We start from the raw sequence: 22,362 nt of genomic DNA, 5'->3' as shown, positions 1-22,362 counted from the left end.
GTACGTACGTTATATTGAAAAGAAAAAAGTGAAGCTGAAGAATGAGACCCACCTGTGCATAACTGATCCATAATTGATCCTACCTACAGTAGGTACTCAGGTATGTACTTTGTGCAACATAGTTGGCTGCAGGGCTTTGCCGATCAGATTGCACCTTTTAGGGCTTAGCGGGAAAAGAAGGGCCCCGCCGAAAAATGGTCTGACAAACTACGAAGACATAGTTATGGGGGCCCGGGGTCAAAACCGGGGGGGTGGCCGATGCCTGAATACCTGAATTAGTACCGCTTTATACACCGCTCTAATACAATGTACTGTAAATCGTTAATACATCAACCTGACTAGATGAAACTTTTGACCTCCATACAAATCAGACATCTCCATATTTTTGGCAGATTTGGAAGTTCACTTTTGGAGATTCCTGAATTTGTATGGAGGTCAAAAGCTTCCGTTTTTTTGGACTTGCAACCTCCAGGAAATATGGAGATAGCTCCATTTGTATGGAAGTCAAACGCTACATTTTTTTGAACTTGCGCAAGCCATCAGAATCAGGGTAGATTACTAAGGCACATGTAATGGTTAGGTAGTAATTCAGGTATTTTGATTAGTTATTCCGCCGTTCTGAATTAAGGCATTCAGGCATAAGATCTCCCCCAAAGGGGGTTTGACCCCGGGGCCCCTATACATCTTCGTAGACAAACACAGCTAAATAGTGCAAATAATTCAAACAATGGAATCAACCGGTATTGTAGGGCGTTCTTTATGTATCTCTCTACCTTTCCCATGGTCATGCCTATTTGTACCTGGGCTTCTTCGTCACACAACTTCGACAACAGGCACTCCAGCTTCCACCTTGGATACCATCTTTTCAGCCAACGCATGCAAACACGAGGCCCCGATGACTTCAAATGTCGACATCTCAACCGCAAGCTCCTTCTTCAACCAATTGCGAAACTCGATTGCTATCAATGAATCTAAACCATATGCTGCCAACGATTTGTTGGCGTCGATGACTTGATTCTTGAGATACAAAAGCCAACTCAACTGCAGACCGCAGAGAGTGACCGCCTTTTCAACTAGCTGTGACTTAGCCTTCATAGCTTTCACTAGGAGCCGGAATTCGTATAACTCTTTGGATGAGGTGTCCTTGCTGGGGGATACTGGCTGATGACCTTCGGTCTGGCTATCCTCGGCACAAAGAATAGAGAAACGGGCATCCTGTGATAGGATAGGAAGCTGCGAGATACCGCTAGGCAGCCCAGTGATCAGCTGGCTATACCTTGCCTTCTTTTGCTCGTCTATCGAAATGCATAGAATCTCGTGAAGCTTGCTTTCCTTGATTCGGGGCCAGTGCTCAAGGTTGAAATATCGTTCCATGCCACCTTTCTCTGCTGCGACGCCGATAGCATCGACCACACCAAGATCGAGTGAATGAGCAGGGAGACCGAGAGAGCATCGATAGGCTGCAAATGAATCAAGGAATACATTTGCAGCGGCGTAGTTAGCCTGCCCCTTTTGCCCCACTACCCCAGAGATACTGGAAAGCATAGTAAAGAACTCCAGGGATTGAGACTTGTCCTGCTCGGCTGCTGCATGATGAATATTCCATGCACCTTTGACCTTGCTGGAAATAGTTTGATGAAAGTCGACAGCACTCATTGTTTCAATTGGTTTGTCCTGAAGATCTTAGTTATATGCTATCACCGGAAAGGGAGTAGGAAACTCACGCGCAGAACCATGGCACCATGAATCACCCCTCGGATGGGTGGATCTGCTTTTTGAAACACATTCTTGACATGCTGCAAAGAGGTGACATCACCAACTGCGTCCACGATGCGGCAGCCCAGATTTTCACAGTCAGCTATAATAGCCTTGGATCGTTCATCATTGCACCCAGAGCGAGAAATAATAGTGATGTGTTTTGCTCCGCGCTGGGCGAGGCAAATTGCAAGACTGCCACACAACCCCCGAAGTCCGCCCACAATAAGGTAAGTCCGGTCACCCGGAATCGAAATTGGTCTCCTGGAAGAGTGAACGGGAACTGAGGTATCTGCATCATCCTTTGCTAAAATAAGGATTTTGCCGATATGTCGTGCACTACGCATGTGAGCAAATGCTGACTGAATATCGTTCAATGCAAAGGTGGTTTGTGGTCGAATTGGGCCAATATTTCCGCATTTGATCATGTCAAATATTCTAGTCAGAAGGCTACCTCACCGTTAGTGCCTAATATCAAGCGAATGCGCATTCAACGTACCCCTTTTTCATAGTATCTGTAATTTGCTTGTGAGACAGATCGACAGCACGGAAAGAGCAATTGCGGTCAAATGGCTCCATGGACAGCGAGTTCCGCTCAATGATGTCTTTCTTGCCAAGCTCGACAAATATACCACCATCTGCACAGAGCATCCAACTCTCGTGCAGAAGGTCCCCTGTCAAAGTATTGACAATGACATCAACACCTCCTCCCTGAGTGGCACCGCGAATCCCAGCAACGAATCTTGTATCGCGTGAAGAGAATACCTGACTTTCGGGGATTGAATACTCTTTGCACAGCAGTTCCCTCTTCTCTTGTGTTCCAGCCGTGGCGTATACCTTTGAAGGTCAGTATAATTAACAGTCATGGTTTTTGTCACTAACCTTCGCCCCAATATATTGGGCAATCTGGATACAGGCGATCCCCAGACCTCCAGTGGCGGAATGTATCAGAACAGACTGTGAAATGTCAGTCAAGGTGGCGTATGCAGCTGTCAAAATGCTCATACCTGATTGGCCTGTAGGTTGGCAACATCCAGCAGAGAATAAAGAGCCGTCGAGTACACTAGAGGTAGGGTCGCAGCATCCTCGAACGACATGTTATCTGGGATATGGTGAATCAGCTCAGTCGAAACCTGGATCCGGTTTGCAAAACTGCCAATTGAAAAAACTGCGACCCGGTCACCGACTTGATATCCAGCAGTTTGCGACCCCACACGTTGAATACGGCCAGACCCCTCATGACCCAGTCGATACTCATCACCGTGCACGATACCCATAGCAAGGGCGACATCCTAAATTTATTAGCGGGTTTCAAATTAGCGAGGAGGGTTCCAACTCCCACCTTAAAATTCAGTCCAGCGACGTCGATTTTGACCTCAACATCCCCGGGTGCCAATATACTGTCCTCGGTATCTTCCTGTGTCCATTGGAGAGCTTCTAAAGATCCAAGGTGGGTGGCGTGAAGAGCAACTTTTTCGTCGCAGCTGGCAATCGATGTTTGGGCTGGCTCAATATCGTCCAAATTATTCAGCTTTCGATCTTGATATATTCGATTGACATGGATGATGCCACTTCGCTCACAGAATTCCCATTCGTGATCAAACCGGTCAGGAGAAGAAGACATCTCAGAGAGCAGAGTCGTGATAGCGGTTCTTGATCCAGGGGAATCACCGTTTTCCACGTCCAAAATCACAAAGCGCGACGACGCATTCCCTTCAGCCCGAAGCGAGCGAAGGTATCCGTATATGAGACTTGAATCAGGATTTGTCACTTGATGTTGAGCTCCTTGAGTGACCCAGAGAACGGGCGTTTCTCGCTCGAAGAGTGTCTTCAGAGATTCCCATTGTTGGCTTGAGATATTGCACAGTAATGGTGCATATATCTCATCTACCACGAGTCCTATGCCGATTTCCACCGTCTCTGGACCATGAATGCTTACCTCACTGAGACTGATATTGTTTTGTGTCAAACTCTCTCGCAAGCCTTTGGATATTGGGCTAGTCTTCTGGAAGGAATACAGGGCGACCGGCTGGGGAGGACATGACGGGGCTGGTGATGCCCGTGAATAAAGTTGAACATGCTTGGCAGAGGAAGGTAAATCTAGCGATAGAAGATGGCTGAACGGGACATATGACTTGCTTCGATCTTCATGCTCCATGAAGACGCTTGAATCGCTTCTGGCATCGTTGGAATGTGAATCAGAACCCAGACTTTGGGCGACAATAACGAGCATACCATCAGTTGACATGATTTCTGAAATTTGCCCGAGCAGTCTTCCCATTGAAGAGTCATGGACTGAGCAATCTGATGACTTCAGAATTACAAGCTGCATTTTAGGCCATTCCGGCCCCGAGAGGGGATCATCCCGGTCCAGTATCATTTGCATTGAAGACGCGTGGTTAGGGAATAGATTCTGGGATTTGACCAGACTTTCATGATCTGACAGCAACAGACGGTATTTCTTGGTAAGATCTCTCATTGGATGATCGGCCCTGTCAAGCCAGAGACTTGAAGCGTCATCACTATCCCAGTTCAGCTCAATGATTGACACCTCGCCATGTTTATGGACTACCCAGTTAATCAACTCATTCACAGTGTTTGGGCGTGGTATCCAATGCTTTTGTGGCATGAAAGACCATTTAGTGATATCTGGACACCACACTGAGCGATACCAAAATTGAGCTGCTGGCTGCACCGAACCTAGATCAACGGAGCTGAATCGAAGCCCATTGATGCGGAGGACGCACTTCCCATCTTCTTCTCTGTTAAGGGAGCAGTCGGAAGACCAACTAGTTCTATCCTGCAACCTTCCACGGCCTGAATACGTGGATTTTGCGGATGCCACATTAGAATTGATGCTATTTGGTTGCGGGTGAATGACGAGAGAATCAATCCTTGCAGGCAGTAGAAGGGTTGAAATCGCTGTATGATCTCCTTGCCACAACGAGGGGAAAACACTCTGTAAACAGGCATCAAGGCAGGTGGGGTGAATAGGATAAAAGGATGGGGATTGAGCTGCTGCAGGCGCTTGCATTGAAATAACACAGCGGTTTTGGGCAGCGCCTACTCGGGCCTCGACCAGCAGCATTTTCTCAAAAGACGGTCCATAGCCGTAGCCGATGTCTGCAAATTTACGATACCACACCTGCGCTGGAGTGGCATGGATCATTTTTGGCATTACCAAATCTTTTTGAACCAGGCTATCCTCTTCACTTGTACGTATCAGACCGGTGCAATGTTCCGTCCACTGCTTGCCGTCGAATGACGAAATTCGAAACAATCGCCAGGAATTGATTCCTTTCTGCGATTCCAACGTGAGAACTAGTCTCGTATCAGATGTGTGGTCCAGAATCATGGCCCTTTTGAACTCGACGTTTCGCAAGCTAAAGTGAAGTTGCGAAATAGAAAAACCGGCATGCTGCTCGTTTACAGCGCAGGTTGCTTGGTATAGGGCTTCTATCGCCATGGAAATATAACCAGCAGCGGGAAATATGACGTCTGAGCCGATTTTATGGTCTTCCAGCCAAGGTAGACTCCTCAATCGCAGTGTGTTCTTCCACGATGGCGTATGCCAGGTTGTGCCAAGAATTTTGCTCCCAAGCAGATCATGTGGTAGATATCGTCGGAAGCGCCAGTCTTTACTCGACTCATTCTCATTCCAGTATGAAAAAGAGTGATTCCAGCCGTAATTTGGCAGATCCACAATAGCAGGTGGGGTGTTTGTTTGTTCATACCCCCGATTAACCCTTTCGAGCTTGATTGGACAACCACGTAGATACAGCTGGCCACAAAGATCAAACAACGCACCAATGGGGTCTTCACCTCTTTTGAGTGCGGAGAAGTACTCCACCTTGGAGGAATTGGCTAAATTGTCATTTGTCTGCCTCACTGGCCCAGCCAATGTGTTGCTCGGACCTATTTCAACGAGAAGATCAGGTTCAGAGTCGGACAGCATCGCGGCTAGCCCTTGCCAAAATTGAACAGGCGAGCACATATTTTTTCGCCAGTACTGAGAGTCTGGATTGTTCTTGATGACTTCGCCAGTTACCGTGGAGAACATTGACGTATGTCTGGTATTTGATGGCTGCTCGCCTACTACTGGCAAGTTTTGCCCGAGCGAATGTTCGTACCGATCCCCAATAGTCTTCATAAATGGCGAATGATATGCAAGATCAACCTGCAGAATTCGCACAAAAATTCCAACTGATGATAAACGGTCACGCAGCATTTCCAGGCTTGTTTTAACACCGGAGAGAGTGATACTACGTGGACTATTCACGCATGCCACGTAAACCGAGTCAGCCAGATCCTCCAAATGGGGCCGGATCTCGTCTTTGCCAAGCCCAACCGCCATCATTCCTACAGAGAGGTTCGAATCAGATGCCACTTTGGCCGCGTGCCCACGATAAAACGCATTGATGATTGCGTCTTCTTTGCTGATGTATCCTGCGGCATACGCAGCTGCTATTTCCCCTGACGAATGCCCAATAACATTGTCAGGAAAGATGTTCCAGTCCTCTAGAAGTGCCACTAGAGTCAGCTGGATTGCAGTCACTAGCGGTTGTGAAATTTCAGGTTGGCGAATGCGGCTTGCATCATGTGGCTCGACGAGCATGTCTGTGTTGAATCAGTATTTATGCCATTTCATAAGCTATATTCGGATGAAAATACCAAGAAGAGACCATGTTGGTGCGTCTGGAAGTCCTTGTAAGACCGCGTCCATTTCACTGATGATTTCAAGTGCCCTAGGAAAGGTTCGAACAAGGTCCTTCCCCATTTGCGGCCATTGACTTCCCTGTCCAGTGAAGATGAATCCAATGCGTGGGTTCTCAAACTGTTTCTGTCCCCGCATAAAATCACGAGCATGTAAATTCAGTGAGTTAGATACGGCAAATGCGCGTTTTGAATGATGACTCCGACGAGTTGCAAGTGTATAGCTGAGATCAGGCAGCTTGAGATGCACGTGCAAGTCAGCAAGGTGCCTCAACAATTTTTTGCAATTGATTGTCAATGAATCATCATCCACAGCAGATAGAACAATGATGTATGGCCTAGGGTATACAACATCCCTAGGATCATCCTCGTCAAGGGAAAGACTGGTGCTGGAGCACAATGATGAATTGTAAGTCTCATTCTGCTCGACACCAAGATGCAAGCGGGCATCTTCTACAATTAAGTGGCAGTTTGTTCCACCATATCCAAAGGAGTTAATGCTGGCTCGACGAATGGTGTTCAATGGCCATGGGATAGATGTTTGACTGACGTGGAGACGCAAAGCCTGGAAATTTACTGGTAACACATGATCAGCATGTGGATATCTGAACATTTCATTTTCATCATACGTACTGTTTGGATTTGGCGTGATAAAGGATGGTGTTCCAGGAATTACACCATTTTCAATGGCCATGACGGATTTAATCAACCCCGAGAGTCCAGATGCTGCTTCAGAGTGGCCAATATTGCTTTTCACCTGTGGAAATCAGCGATTTGTTTTCAGTCAAGATATTGTTAGACGAACTGAGCCAATTATCAATGGTCGACTGTCATCCCGTGATTGAGCAAACACATTTGCTATAGCAGTGGTCTCAACGGCATCACCAATCTACACAGATGTTAATATTGGCGTTCAGTTCCCGTACTGCTGAGCATTTACCGGGGTTCCTGTACCGTGGCATTCAAGATATCCAGTTTGACTGTAGTCTTCAATGCCAGCTTTAGCATATGCTCTTTTGATGCATGCTACCTGTGCATCCACACTAGGATGGGTGATTCCAGGGGTATAACCATCGCTATTGGTGGCCCAGCCGCGGATGACAGCACGAATAGGATCACCGTCCCGGATAGCAGAATCAAGATTTTTGAGCATGACACAATTGACACCTTCTGATTTGGCGTAGCCATCTGCTCTGACATCAAATGAATGACATCGTCCGGATTGTGTCATAGTGGCTCCCATGGAACCTTCTATAATTTAACAAGATACTGTCAGTGAAGCTATTGCTAGGATGTCACGCGACGCCTACCATCCATGAAGAATTCCGGACTGTACGGTATCATGTTAGCAATTGAAAATAAGATTCAATATTTGGGCAACTTTCCTCATATTCAAATTCACCCCAGCGACAAATGCAGATTCAATATCACCTGCTTCGAGGTATCGACAAGCTAAATCGACTGCCACAAGACTGCCCGAGCATCCCGTATCAATCGTCATGCTGGGCCCTTTGAGATTGAAAAAGTGACTGATCCGATTACTCAAGATCGCCCTGCCAATCCCTGTTGCTGCTGTTGTTGGTCGCTCCTCAGGGTCGCGCGCCATCATATCAGCGTAGTCTAGCATATTGGTCAATTTTCTCTTCTCGCCTAGTTGTTTGTACAGATGGATTCTCGTCCGCACCTCCGACAAATGATCCTACGAAGCAACCCATCTCCCGTCCAAAAATCGCGTCCACTGAAATGCCCGAATTTTCGAGACACTCGTAGGCCACTTCCAAGAGTTGACGTTGCTGTGGATCCATAGCCATAGCCTCTGCTGGCGAAATATTGAAGAATCCTGCATCAAAGGCTCCAATGTCAATATCCTCCAGAAACATACCAGGGACAGATGTCATAGTCTTAGGTTTTCCTGAGCCATCGGCATGCGCTCCAACGTTAAAGCGAGATTCTGGAACCGTATTAGAAGCCTGGCGAGCCTGCTTTAGGAAGTTCCAGAAAGCATGTATTGAATTGTTGCTGCCAGGAAGTCGGCATGCCATCCCAACAACAGCAATTGCTGGAGTTTGCGGCTGAATTGGTGCATCTCCCATGTCGGTAATTTTCAGTGTGGTATTGTTTTGTGGTTGCAATCTTAAAAGTTTATAGTTTAAAGGTTGAATTCTTATGTTAACTAAGATGTTATATATTACCTAGCTATGATATTGCTTTTTTTTGTTCTTCGCTCGCTTTCTCTCACCTTATGTAAAGGTGCATTAATGCCATCGTTCGCCATTTTTTAAGCTGAGATATATGGATGTGGCTTGCGAAACCTTGCGTTCGAATGAGATATTCACGTCGGTGAACAAATACGCGGACGTAATATCTGGCTTCGTTGTTTACCGATTAAATTAATTTTCAGTTATATTCCAAATGTACGCAGCTGAGAACTTACAATTGCCAAATGTGCATCACGCATCCTTGCGTCTGATATTAGTTGGATGTATCTACCTGGACAGCCACATACTGCAGTTTACTCGTGCTACCTGAAATTTAATATCAGACACATCGATGTGCTTAAAGTGTATTTGTCGGTGAAGAAGATTTCATGCATTAGGGATTATTCTTCTCTATCATATTCCGTAGTCTAATTTATTTCATCGCTATGCGTCCACAACCAAAGGCAAGTGTATAACCACACAGTTAAATAACTATTCATTTAGATGCATTATCCGTAACGACAGATTGGTAATCAAGTTCCACCTCCAGATTCAAATCATTTTTGACATTTTGGGCAATGCCGTTATTGATAGACAGCCGCGAAGGCTCTTCAGTACTTCACCTCGTTCACAAGGACACGCACCCCTACTGAACCGTCCTGCGCCGCGCCAAAGAAACGATCGCGAAAGAGACGAACGTCATCAACCGAAGTATCATGTAGTTGAAATTCAAAATTACGCATGATATGAGTAAGGGCGAGGAATATCTCGGCATAGGCCATGCTAGGTGTCGTCAGCAACCAATTCGTCAGATTCAAGCTATCATACATACTTGATGCCAAGGCACTGCCGACTTCCCTTGGAGAAAGAGACAATGTATCTTTCTAAATGGAGGCCTTCTTTTGAAGCTCTTATCCAGCGTTCAGGTTCAAACCTTTCAGGATCTGGGAATATAGATGGGTCCATATGAACAAAGTATGCGGTCTGGCTCACGGGGGTCTAACGGATTATCGTCAGGGATATAATCAATTCGTTTGAGTCATGGCAAAACTCACTGCTGCTGGAATATGCCACTGTTTATATTGTAAAGACTCCTTTGGTGCAGTCCGGGGTAGGCGAGTGCTCAGTCCATGAGACAGGCGAAGACACTCATTAATGACCGCGGTCTGTAAAGACAAGTAATTTTTAGTATATCACAGGGATGAAAGAGGGATCAACATACAAGGTATGGAAGCTTCTGGGCTTCTGTCCATTTTGGCCAGGTCGAAACGTTAGGAAAAGCTTGTCGGAGCTCTGATTGTAAGGCGAGAAGAACATTCTTATTCTCGGCCAACAGTAAATAACAGAGGCATGTACTGAGAGCCTTGGCAGTCGTTTCTGTTCCGGCTAGCAGGAGGATATGTCCTTCGTCAATTAGATGTTTCGCGGTTCGCTGTTCCGGAGGCACGCTAACGTTATTAAGGGCATCAAAGATAGTTTTTCCCTCCTGTTTCTCGACTATACCACGGTTGACATTCTCTACCGAGAGTCGACGAACTAGGCCCTCGATCTTAAGAATATCTGCCACTCCCGGGTCCAGCTTCAGAAGAATAGGTAACGGAACAGCCATGAGGATATGCAACATGTAAGGGAAATGACGGAACAAGACACGGCTGGCCATAGTCCCCGCCACGGCATCTTTCCACTGTTTGTTAAAGTTTCCATGGTCTAGATAATTACCACTTTGACCCCAGGCATGGCGCGTGATCACATCGGCTGTCATGGCAGCAAACGCAGCGTCCATGTTGATTACTGCTCCTGTCTGGCATGCCTCATGAAGCCGCTGAGAGAGCTTTTCAATAGCGCCATTGATAATAGGCTCCATCTTTATCACAGATCTCTGTGAGAAGAATTCTCCCAACAGGCCACGACGCACGCGATGATAGGCATGATCTGTGATGGACACCATTGCATGAGGTGCTGAGAATGTCTTGACAAAACGCTCATCTTTATTGCGAATACGTCCACTACCGGCATAAATTTCATCATAGAATGAAGCATCTTTGATATGCAACTCATTTGGTGTAATGCGGACAATTGGACCTTTCATTATTAGCTGGAACGCTGAAAGAGGTGAGAAACTCACCATATTGATTGTGAAGACGTTCAAGCTTCCAAATAAATGTTCCGTCATAGTTGAAGCGCAGCTCATATAAAAACGTCGCAGCCGCAAGCTTTGGTCCAGGAAACTTGCGAAGAGGGTGAAAACATAACCGGTACACCACCGTGATTACCACGTAGAGATAGAGGACAATGATGATCTTGATTAAAAATATCAGTTGACAAACTCAAGCATTGTATCAAGGGCAAAAAGGAATACCAGGACTGATAGCCTCGTTATTGTTGAGTGTTGGAGCATCCACTCCCAGAGTAATTCTATCATGGTTCAGGATTTCGGTATGTCAAGGAATAAGCAATGTAAAAAAAAAGAAATCTCAAGGAGGGAAACCTCATTTTTTTGACTTGATCTATGCCTATAGCATCATTCGGTTTAGTACGTCATGTGGTTCACCAGCTGATACTACTATCTACTACCACTAAGCCATGATTTGCTCACCATGCAGCTGTACTAAACTCATATGTGGTCTTTCTAGTTATTAACTAACTAACCTAACTAGCTAGTTACCGCATATCTTCTAAGATGGATCGAGCCAATAGACACGTCACTCTCGACATGGTCCCTAAAGTAGATTGGTATATTGATAGCTCATTCTATTATCTAACTTTTTCTCTTTCTATTCACCGCGATTATTAGATTTGATTGCAATGCTGCTGGCGAAAGACCTTCGTAATTTTCAGTCCTTACTTCTTGCATGGAGGGGATTCCCACCGATCTCAAGCACGATCTGCGATATAATCGTGCAGACTAAAAGAGCTCCACAGTGCCGATCTCAAGCACGATCTGCGATATAATCCTGCAGACTAAAAGAGCTCCACAGTGCCGATCTCATTACACTCAAATTCCAGAGCGCAGCAGAACGTTTTATCAAAATTTTATGTACCAATTAAAAAACGTAAACACGACTACCTGCGCCCTAACACCAATTGGTCATAAAGTTGACTAAGAGAATCCAAATGCTACTCTTGTTTTCCATAACCCCGTAAGGGCGCCCATTTGTGTAACTATATCCATGGATATTGCAGCTGATGACAAATTCATTGGTACTGAAAAGAAGTCTGCATCCTATCTCATATCCTACTTAGGGTACCTAGGTATGTCATACCGAGGTAGCACACCTCGGGCACTCAAAGACAAATTAGGGACTACCTAATCTTGCGCGCCAGTTGTATTTGCCAGGCGGCTGTCCTGCGAATATGAGTTCGAAATACGATGTCATTGTTGTAGGAGGGGGATTTTCTGGCATTTGGGCATTACACAAGTCAGTATTTATTACTTATTCGTGCCAATTCGGCAGTATCTGCGAAGTCATTCTTACATTTTCAGGCTACGCCAACAAGGGTTTCGAGTCCATGGAATCGAAAAGTCACCTAGCCTTGGAGGGGTTTGGTATACAAACCGCTACCCAGGGGCTCGGGCAGACAGCCCGCAGCCATACTATCAATTCTTTGACGAAATGCTCATTGATGGGTGGACCTGGAGTGAATCGTTTCCTGAGCAGTCCGAAATTCTGGCCTACTTTGAATATGTCGACAGTCAATGGAAGATCAGCCAACATTATACATTCTCAACTTCAGTCAATGCGGCTAGTTGGGATTCGTCGTCTCACCAGTGGCATGTCTTTCTGTCTGATGGACGAGTGCTGCTAACTAGATGGCTAGTATGTGCGGTAGGGTTTGCGTCTTTCTCGTCTCTCCCCAACCTCCCTGGGCTGGATCGCTTCCAGGGAAAAATGTGCCATACGGCCGAATGGCCAGATAAGCCCATTGACTGGAAGAATGCAAGGGTAGCAGTGATTGGAACTGGTGCCTCTGCCACTCAGGTTATCCAGGAACTTGCCTCACAAGTTCAACATCTGACCGTATACCAACGGTCCCCTGTGGTTGGGCTTCCCAAAGATGAAAACACGGATAAAACGGCATGGACAGATAAGAAATATGCAAAGAAGCTTGTAGAAGCATCCAGCACATATCATTCTGCATTTCCATTTTCTTTTCGGTCCGAACGAACTATGGATGTACCGGATAACGAACGCCATACCCTTTACTCGCGACTTTTGAAGGAGGGTAACTGGTCTTTTTTGCTCTCCACTTTTGAGGATTCATTATACGACCTCAAGGCAAATTCCGACATGTATAGCTTTTGGGCTGAGAGGATGAGAGAAAGAATCGACGATCCAAGATTGAAGGATTTACTCATTCCTCTAAAGCCAACGTATCCTATTGGGATAAAAAGGCCGTGTCTACAATCCGGCTATTACGAAGTTTTCAATCAGGATAATGTCGAGCTGGTCGATGTTAGCACAATGCCAATAGTGGAGATCACCGAAAACGGGATTCAGGATGCCAGGGCCCACCGAGCCTTCGACTATATAATCTGGGCAACAGGCTTCGAGGCTCGGACCAACACCCTAACGCGGATAAATATCCAGGGCAAGAACAGCATTACACTCAAGTCGGCGTGGAGTCAAGGTGTGCGCTCTCATCTGGGGTTGGCAACGCATGGATTCCCGAATCTCTTTTATCTCTATGGTCCTCAGTCTGCCACCGTAAGAGTGAATGCACCCGCAGTTATCCAAGCCCAAGTAGACTGGTTATCAAACACGTTGATCAGCCTGCGATCACTCTCTAAAACATCCTGTGAAGCTACGAAGGAAGCGGAGACTGCTTGGAGGGAAAAAGTTGCCAACCCTTGGTATCAGACCCTTTACCCCAGCGCCAAATCTTGGGAGACTCGAGGGAATAATGAAACCTGTGATGAGCCAGCATGGTACAAGAATTACACTCCTATATATAAGTCAACAGCGCTAACTTTCACAGGATCGCGGGACTACCAGCTTATATCGATGAATTGGAAATGTGTCAGGCACCAGCATTGAATGGGTTCGATTTAAGGACAGCAATGACTTCAGCCAATGAGACAGAGTATAGGTCTAGATTCTTGGTCAGACTTTATCATCTCTTGGAAGCTCAGGATAGAGCCTTTTCTTCATTGTTATGGTTGGTGGTTATTGGGGGTGGCTTCTATCTCATAGACCAAATTGCTTAGAGCAAGAACTATTTCGGATTTTTTAGACATATTAGATATCAGATAGTGATAAAAGCAACAGGAAGATATCACACGCGGCAATTTCCTCAATCTTGCCCATCTTATTCCACATAGCATCGATCCAAAGCAGTCTCTACCAGGGGTATTCTTAACCCTACACGTCTACTATGACCCTACATATAATCAAGCGAGTATGCGATTACTATAAAGGCTCAACTAAACCTTCAAACCGGCATGCTTTTCAACTTCTATACCACCATTACACATCAAGATTCTCTGAACGGCTAGAACGTTTCTCTTTTCTCCTATATTCGTTCCAGTCCAGAATGTCACACCCCTAGTGGCTTTGGGGCCCCTTATATATCTGCCAGATAGGACCTCTCTAGGAAGAAAAGACATATCACGGCAGTACCAAAAGAAAAGGAGATACTTGTAAGCTCGTTATAAAGAAAGAGACCCTGAAAGAGGGTCGGTAAACGTCAAATAACCTTGCGCGGAGCCCGTTCGACCTTTTAACACTCGACTCTGAACTGAATAGCATTGTCTTCCTTTTCCTCTATAAGAATTGGCATCGAAGCCGTCAGCAGAGCGATGTTAAACAGCGGTGGTTCGACGCAGCCGTGCGTAACTAGACCTAGGCGCAGATATCTTTATACCGTGGCTTCTCACCATCCATAGCGAGATTCAGTGGCTCGTAAGAAAGGTTATAAAGACCTCTCGAGGTAGAAGCTCTCTATACTTTGATATAGGATATTGATAAGATCGACCATCTTAAGTTTTCTACACCTATAAGGATAGATTCATCTCAGCCTCCTGGTCGGGATGTCACATTTTATATACTTACGACGAATAAGGTCCCCTCAGACGTTTCACCTAATGACCCGGCCGTCCTATCTATCGGTAATGAATACGGTAGAGTTCACTCTATTTAGCTCTACAAATTCTACTAAGGGTCTAGTCTAGAGGGTGAGAAGTGTCCTATTTGCTTCGAGGAAGAGAGCGATATCTCTATCATACTGCAATGCGATACGTATAGGGGAGTGGTTTATTTGGAGTATATAGAGGGCTGGCTCGCCCATCGGTTACCCGGAAATCACTCGTCCTATCCGATATAGTAAGTAACTCATTACCCTCCGTTCCTTAGTCTATTCACTTACACGGTCATAGTCGATATAACGGATCTTTCACCGTTCTCAGTTGCTCTCTATTAGCTAGGAATGCCACTAGCGAGTCTAATATAGAAGAATCCCATAAAAACATGGGTATACTAGGAGGATTAGACTGCGACATCGCCCGTCCATGGGCACCTAGGAGGTGCCCATCGCCCGTCCACGGTGGGCCTTGGGCTATTTGGATTTTCGAGTGCCCGTCCATAACGCCCAAGGCCCACGGGCATGCCCACGGCGGGCATGCCCACGATGCCCACCATTATATAAAGTTGTCTTAAATATATATAAAAATTAGATATATAGTAAATTATAGTATATATATTTATATATATCTTATTAAAAATCCGGAATTATGATTGTAAATATATAAAAAATATAAATTTAGTTGAAATATTTTGAAATCTGTCAATTAAAATCACGTGTTGCGCTAATTTTGCTTACTAAAAAGGCCCACGGGCGCCCACGGTGTCCATGGACAATGGGCCCTAAGGGTAGGGCCCGTCCATGGGCGTATTGATAGTGCCCATCGCCCGCTTACATAAGGCCCGTGGGCACTGCCCACCCGCCCGTCCATGGGCGATGTCGCAGTCTAAGGAGGATGGTCGGGTGCCCTAACAGCGCTGTCACCGCGTCGGCCGCCTCCACTTGCCTAATAGTCAAATCGTTCTCCGGTCTCTAATACTTCAAGCCCATCACAGTCTCGTCGATCAGCTCGATCGATATAGGTTCCCAATCGCTTTCAGCCATAGTAATAACATCGTTCAGTAAACAAACGAAAATTGGGTGGTGAATATTTGAGACCAATTTACTAACCATACAGAACCAGAGCCATGTCGTATGTACCGGATAAAGCCTGGCATACGAGACCGTTCACCCCTTACCCCCTTTACAGAGTCAAATTGAGCCCCTGGACACTCCTACTCATAGATTATTATGTAGAGGAGATGGTTTGAGGTGGTTTACGGGCGTATATTTCTATATAGCAGCTGATCAGAAAATCTAAGACCTAATCCCAAGCATACTACATTATACACAAGCAGCTCAGATCCCACTGTAACCTAAGACGAAGTGGCCTTAGCACCAGCCAACGCGCTAACAGGGGTTGCACCAGGGTAGAAAGAAGTCGGGATAGCAGGAATAGGAATCTGCGACACTGTACCAAACGCCGTCGCCAGATCAGAAGCCATAGTTGGAGCGGAGTATCCAGAAGGAGCAGACTTGACAGTCTGAGTGGTCGTATACGCAGTGTGCTTATCACCATCCCTCAGGCACGCACCGGAGCCATATGCACTCTCACAGTTGTACCACTGGTAAGAGCCAGACTCAGTCCACATGGCGAAATCCTCGATGGTGACGTCTGTGCAGGGTGCGCCATCCGCACACTTCACTTTGATGGGGCCGCGCTGGGCGCCGTTTGCTTCGGTTCCTTTCCAGTTTCTGATTGTGACATTGTTGAGTTGGACACCATCGCCGGATACCTTTTTCATGCTGCTCCAGGCGCTGTCGATGTCGAGGGAGTAGGCATTGCCGTGGCCTGGTCGGTTAGTGGATGTGCTAGGGAGATAGGTGATGAATGGTGTAGTGCTTACCGATGAAATTCTCGAGGATGAGGTTCTCGACATTACCGCTGCCGCCGTTGCTCTTGACCATGTACATCTGGTTTGACTTCCAGGTGTAGACGTTGCGGTAGGTGATGTCACTGATCTCGACGTCGGTGCCGAGTGATCCCATGGCACAACCACCACTCCAGTTGCAGTAGATATTCTCGACGAGGATGTTCTTGGCGGGACTCTGTCTTATTGTTAGCCATACTCTGTTTTCTGGGGTTCTTCAAAGCCATATACCTTGACAGTAACACACTCATCCTTGTTGGTGACCTCGACCTATTTGGTGTTAGCAACTACTCTCCATAACAGCAGAACAAGCAACTGACATCGTGAATCCAAATATTAGTCGACCAAACATCAAGTCCATCCAATCCACCCTTGTCACCGCCACGAATAGCAAGGTTATAAACCTCACCATTCACACAAGTATCCAAGGAGAAATGGAAAGCAGGCGCATCAACAAGAGCAATATCGTGAACCGAAAAGTCGGTCACATCATACAGTCTCAGAATTCGCGCTCCACTGCTTGATCCCTTCTTGTGGTATTCATAGCCATACCCCTGCACGGCACCCTTAGAGGTAGAACTAAACAGTTCAAAGTCTTTGGTATGCTTGACCATGATCATGTTTCCATCATCGGTACCAGTCCGATAGAGGATACCGTCTAATTGGATAGCACAGCTCTGTCCACCTGACAGAGTCACCCAGGACTCGAAGGCGTAGTCGCCAGACGGGATGTAGACCACACCACCGTTCCTGCAGTCTGCCCAGGCGGAGGTGATGGCTGCGCCGATATCGGTCGATTTGTCTGCTACAGCGCCGTAGTCCAGTACATTGCAAATTTTGTTGGCAGATTTAGAGGCGACAGTGGTTGTTGGGCCGACGGAACCGCTGAGGTAGGCGTTTGCGAGCAATGGCGCCAGGCCGATTGCGATCGCTGAAGAAAAGTACATATTGAAACGAATGAATTATAAAATAAAGGAATGAAAAGAAAAAAATGAAAGGAAGGGTTGGGGGAAATGCAAATTCACATCGGATTCTAACTATATATATACAACCCCCTGAGTGTAGACAATGTCCCAGCCTTATGGTATTGGGCTGTTCTTCTGAAACCTGAGCCAAGCCGCCATGGGGTTGGTATATAGTGAGGATTTGCGGGAGCGTATAGAGAGCCCTGGTTGAAGCTTGGGTGGAGGCTTTCGAGGTGAATGAAGAGTTAGAAGGGCCCAGTACTCCGTAGAGCGTTTCGCGTTAAGTGATCTGAAACGTATAGTCTTGATTAAGTGTTAGCGCTAACGGCAATTCCAAAACACTATTTCCACTTTCGGTTTAGCATCGATCGAATTTTCATCCCTTAATTTTTGTGACTATACAGAGTAAGCAGCCCCTAATTCCACAGAGTGTGGACTTCTGAACTTCAGGAATTGCTATGTCAAGAATGTGTATATATAGACGACATCGGCTAAAGACTTCAACCATAAAGCTTAGCGGTCTTGTTTATAAGCGCCGCAGAGTACCTAGATCCTTAGGTAGTCTCTCCTCTCCGGTTGATCATGTTGATGTTCCACACAATGCCCCGTTGACGGTGTATCATACCATGTACTCCGTACTATGGTGTATAAATAGAGACGGGGTCGATGGTCCCGATGGTTCCGCACGTCTCCGGCGGAGCATCTCCATGTTCTTGCCCAGGGCAAGACTGTAATAGCGCAGTTGATCGTTAGCAATTATGTCTAGGTTGACCAGCCTATCAATCGTTGAGTGTCACAGATAAAGTATGAATGTGGCAAGTAGTACGGAGTAGTCTTCATTCATAGGAGCTAGAGCCTACGGAGTACAGTCAGTAGACACTAGTTCTTAACCCCTTATAGCCCCACCCAGCTCACCGCCAGAGCAAAAGTGTCTGATTCTGCTGGTTAAATATCCATGATATAGCAAATTAAGAAAGCGGTATCGTTGCTGGGTAAGCCTTCCCTTTTGGAAGGGGTTAGGGCTGTTCTCATCTCCTTGGAGATTGATTTTCGGGAACCTTTTCACAGAGATAGCTCTTTGTCCGAAGAATTTTCCGAGGACACTTTGATTTCTCAAGATTTCTTTCTTTTATGGTTCCACTTCCATTGTTGTCTTGTCCATCTGATTTGTACACTAAACGCCGGGGGGCTTGAATGAGGGTAGAAGAATGATGACGATTAATGAAAGACCTTTATTGATATCATATTTCCACTCATCCAAAGCAGCCAAATACAACAGGCTACACTTCTAGGCAGCTACTTTTTATACAAGGAAGTGATGGTGATCATCAGAATGATCTGGTCCTAGTCAGGAAATTTGACCGTACTCCCGATGTCATAATTAAATTTCCCTCTTCGACTCCCAGTCCTAAATTTGTGAAGATCACTTCTAAATTCAAATAGAGCAATGAACTACAGTGTGGCAAGAGACAAGTGCAATATTAGACTACATATGTACTCCACGGTCCCGTTTTGCAATCCACTCGTTTCGGGACTATAAGTAGGGTTTGTTTCAAGATATCCACGGATTTACTATAGATTATTAGAGCACCCATAGATCAGTCGCTGGTTTTTTTTCTCTCTCTCTCGCCAAAGCGATAGTGGTATTTCTAAAAATATGCCGAACAGACAAGCTTAATAGGGCCAAAGAAGCATAATCCAAAGTGGACCGGGGACATGCCCCACATCAGGGCGTATTCGTTCAGAAATTCCCCGATTGGGAATCTAGGAATAGCCCTAGAGGTGCAACAGATTAGATCTTTATAAGTCCCTAAATCTCAACTTTTTTCTTCAAATGAACACACTGCACTCTTATTCACATTGTTAACATGGATATCATTTTTCACCCCGGTCAAAATGGCACTGATCCTTGGGTAGAGTTCTATCCCTACACGCCATCTGCCACGGCTGGGTATGCATTTATGGGCATCTTTGCGGTTTCAACCCTTGTCCATATCGTGTTGATGTTCCCCTTCCGTGCTACCTATTTTATTCCATTGGTACTAGGAGGAATTTGTATGATAATACTTCCCATCCACAAGAGGAAAAACATTAGGGCTGATGATGAACGAAACCAGGCGAGACATTCGGGTACTACGGCCGAGCATGGTCACACGAGTCTCGATTCGAGATCAAGTCATGGGCCTTGCAGGAGATGCTCATTCTATGCGCACCACCCCTTGTGGCAGCCACCGTCTATATGGTCCTCGGCCGCATTATCCGCTCCTTTGGCGCCGAACATCTTTCAAGCATGCGCCCCAAATGGCTTACCTTTGTCTTCGTTATGAACGATGTGCTCTGCTTCTGTACACAATTGGGGGGTGCGGGTGTCCAAGTGACAGGAGACGAGAAGGTGATGAGCATTGGCAAAAAGGTCGTTTTGGCTGGCTTGATCTTCTCCTTGGTTGTCTTTGCCTTTTTCATTCTGATAGCGGCCAAATTCCATCGACGTCTCTTACAAACGCCTACGGCCTTTCTCAATCAGAATCCCGATCTACCCTGGCAGCGATACATGTGGGCAATCTACATTTCTTGCTTTGCATTGATAGTTCGCAACCTGGTACGGACTATTCAATTTGGAGCCGGTCAAAAAACCGATGTCAATACGAAGGAGGCCTATATCTATGTGTTTGATGCATTTTTGATGTTTTTTACCATGTTGGTATTGATCATCTATCATCCGGGTCGGCTTATTAAGAAGGCTCATCGCCTGACCAAGACTGGTACGGGAGATAGGCATTCTGATGTACCTTTAAATGAGCCTGAGATGGCCCAGTGGCTTGCCTAGTGATTATACTTGAGTAATGATGGATGTGTATATTGAGCTTTCCTATTTCTTTTTGTTTTGTTTTCTTTCCTTATCTTCAGAACAGAAATTTTTCATATTTGCTGATATTTGCTGATATCTTAGGCAATATGTAACAGTGATGGTATATCAACGAGATACCTGTGCACATTAGGTAAAGAACATAAAGAATAAGCTTTGAGGTTCTGAGGTTCAAGCACAAGATGTTCATGGTATCTTTCTTATGTACTAAGCCCTTTAAGAGTCATCTTCATTCTCTCTTCTATTCTCTCTTCTATTCCCTCTTCTATTCTCTCTTCTATTCCCTCTTCTATTCTCTCTCGACAACTCTCTCGACAGCACCCAACAACACTCTTCTTAATTTTACTTTCTCTCTTTGATTCCTACGTTCGAAATTCTCTCAAACGAAATCCTATCTTTCTCTCGCACTCGCTCATTCTATTTCGCTTTCAACGCTGTTCATCCTTTCCCACAACAACATGCCTATCACTCTCACCACAGCCAAGCATCCACCGCGTGCATGGAAATCCCAGGGGGTAGCCAAGGCCGAAGAGCTTTTTGAACAATCTTGCATATTGGTAGCAAAATGCTGATTGGGAAGTCATTCACTGAAGATCTCTTCGACACATCTTACATCTCCGCATCCGAAAATGGCTTTGTCTGGGCCGTGTTCCACGCCTATAGTCATCACCACAACCTTGTACTCCGGCCCGAAGATGTATGGTTCACCATTCTGTCACAGCTCAGTATCTTCGTTATTGCACACTCCGAGGAACTGCGACATCTATTCGTCTCACATAAGGGCACAGTACACCTGGAGGTTTCCACAAACGAGACCCTGGACACTGTGGGCATTGGTAAAATGGCACTAACAACGTCTAAAATTATGGAAAAGCGTGTGGTGAAACCGGACCTGCGGGACTGGATTATGCCGGCCTTTAGCACTACGACTTCATCTGACAAAGTGGTAGCAACGAGTATAATGATGGGCGCTATGCAGAAGTATTTCTCCTACGAATTTGTTTCAAGGTGTGGAATTCTGTCTGTCACTTTGCTCGGTAACCGTGAGGACTGGGCACTTATGGTGACAAAACTTGCTCAGCTAGCTCATCTGGGAGATGAACCTGTTCGGTTTACCCAGCTTCTTCGGACGATTCTCAACAACTTTGTCGCTTCCTTCGACAATCCTGAATCACTAGATACATTGGGTTTCTGGAGCAAATGTGCTGACAGGAGAGGCGGGACAAGTGGACCAACCTATCTGACTGGCTGGATATCGGTCTTTTGTTTCTGGGGTAATGATGGAAAGCTGCTGTGTCCAGAAGCAATTCTTCCGCAATGCTCGCGAGGTTTTCAGGCACGGAATACTGAGTTCAGGCGTGACCAGGCTTTGTCACGCCGTATAAACACGGATAAAGTCCCTCTGGGCTATGTATCTGCTCCGGTTATAGTTAATAATATGGGGCACACATTCAACGCTATGATGTTGGCCGGGTTGATTGGCATACAGGCCACCTCGAGTGGAGCAATGCTAGATGGTTCTGGAGACCATAGTTATGAGCGAAGGCTTGCATATTTCGTGGACGATTACTACCAAACGATGCCCTGTAACCCAGTCATTCCCACTGGGGAGACTAGACTTGACTCAATTCAGCCGGTGTCTGGCTGGCTGAGGTATGAAAAGGAGAAACCAAAGTGTGCCAAAAAGCACAAAAAGCACAAAAAGGTTCACAGCCCACCTCGGGCACTAGATTGGTCGTTGGTCAGACAAGGAAAGTGAACTGATTGCCAACGGTCAGTCAGTTGCGTCTAGTATAATTTCGCTTTCGTTTGGAGTATTGATGTTACAGTTTTCAGGAATCCTTAAGAGGTAGCTATTTGGCTAGGTTGTCTCAAAT

General features: G+C 45.9%; 6 protein-coding genes across 6 annotated transcripts; 3 read left to right on the top strand and 3 right to left on the bottom strand.

Annotated features, from left to right (window-relative positions):
- Window positions 1–813: 813 nt before the first annotated feature.
- Window positions 814–8,561, bottom strand: fma-PKS (polyketide synthase fmaB; the record flags this gene model as incomplete). The annotated part of the gene is made up of 12 exons (XM_056876263.1): window positions 814–1,674; window positions 1,725–2,193; window positions 2,255–2,592; window positions 2,638–2,712; window positions 2,763–3,047; window positions 3,098–6,372; window positions 6,427–7,044; window positions 7,102–7,225; window positions 7,274–7,357; window positions 7,409–7,719; window positions 7,900–8,118; window positions 8,153–8,561. 12 exons carry the CDS (start codon window positions 8,559–8,561, stop codon window positions 814–816), a joined length of 7,068 nt encoding a protein of 2,355 aa, XP_056728451.1.
- A 716-nt stretch (window positions 8,562–9,277) lies between these two features.
- N7487_008532 (cytochrome P450) lies at window positions 9,278–11,088 on the bottom strand (the record flags this gene model as incomplete). The annotated part of the gene is made up of 6 exons (XM_056876262.1): window positions 9,278–9,449; window positions 9,499–9,665; window positions 9,722–9,832; window positions 9,889–10,748; window positions 10,792–10,966; window positions 11,026–11,088. 6 exons carry the CDS (start codon window positions 11,086–11,088, stop codon window positions 9,278–9,280), a joined length of 1,548 nt encoding a protein of 515 aa, XP_056728450.1.
- Window positions 11,089–12,280: 1,192 nt separating this feature from the next.
- On the top strand, window positions 12,281–13,702 carry N7487_008531 (flavin-containing monooxygenase; the record flags this gene model as incomplete). The annotated part of the gene is made up of 1 exon (XM_056876261.1): window positions 12,281–13,702. The coding sequence occupies one exon, from the start codon at window positions 12,281–12,283 to the stop codon at window positions 13,700–13,702; it is 1,422 nt and encodes a 473-aa protein (XP_056728449.1).
- A 2,397-nt stretch (window positions 13,703–16,099) lies between these two features.
- Window positions 16,100–17,601, bottom strand: rhgB (putative extracellular rhamnogalacturonase; the record flags this gene model as incomplete). The annotated part of the gene is made up of 4 exons (XM_056876260.1): window positions 16,100–16,575; window positions 16,631–16,832; window positions 16,886–16,924; window positions 16,975–17,601. 4 exons carry the CDS (start codon window positions 17,599–17,601, stop codon window positions 16,100–16,102), a joined length of 1,344 nt encoding a protein of 447 aa, XP_056728448.1.
- A 1,886-nt stretch (window positions 17,602–19,487) lies between these two features.
- On the top strand, window positions 19,488–20,446 carry N7487_008529 (RTA1 domain-containing protein; the record flags this gene model as incomplete). Its single annotated transcript, XM_056876259.1, has 2 exons — window positions 19,488–19,674; window positions 19,737–20,446. 2 exons carry the CDS (start codon window positions 19,488–19,490, stop codon window positions 20,444–20,446), a joined length of 897 nt encoding a protein of 298 aa, XP_056728447.1.
- A 604-nt stretch (window positions 20,447–21,050) lies between these two features.
- N7487_008528 (DUF4419 domain-containing protein) lies at window positions 21,051–22,244 on the top strand (the record flags this gene model as incomplete). The annotated part of the gene is made up of 1 exon (XM_056876258.1): window positions 21,051–22,244. One exon carries the CDS (start codon window positions 21,051–21,053, stop codon window positions 22,242–22,244), a length of 1,194 nt encoding a protein of 397 aa, XP_056728446.1.
- Window positions 22,245–22,362: the final 118 nt, after the last annotated feature.

Source organism: Penicillium crustosum (assembly GCF_028827405.1).
Source record: "Penicillium crustosum strain IBT 35664 chromosome Unknown utg000003l_segment0_segment0, whole genome shotgun sequence".
Taxonomy (NCBI): domain Eukaryota; kingdom Fungi; phylum Ascomycota; class Eurotiomycetes; order Eurotiales; family Aspergillaceae; genus Penicillium; species Penicillium crustosum.
This window is presented reverse-complemented; position numbering and strand designations above follow the sequence as displayed.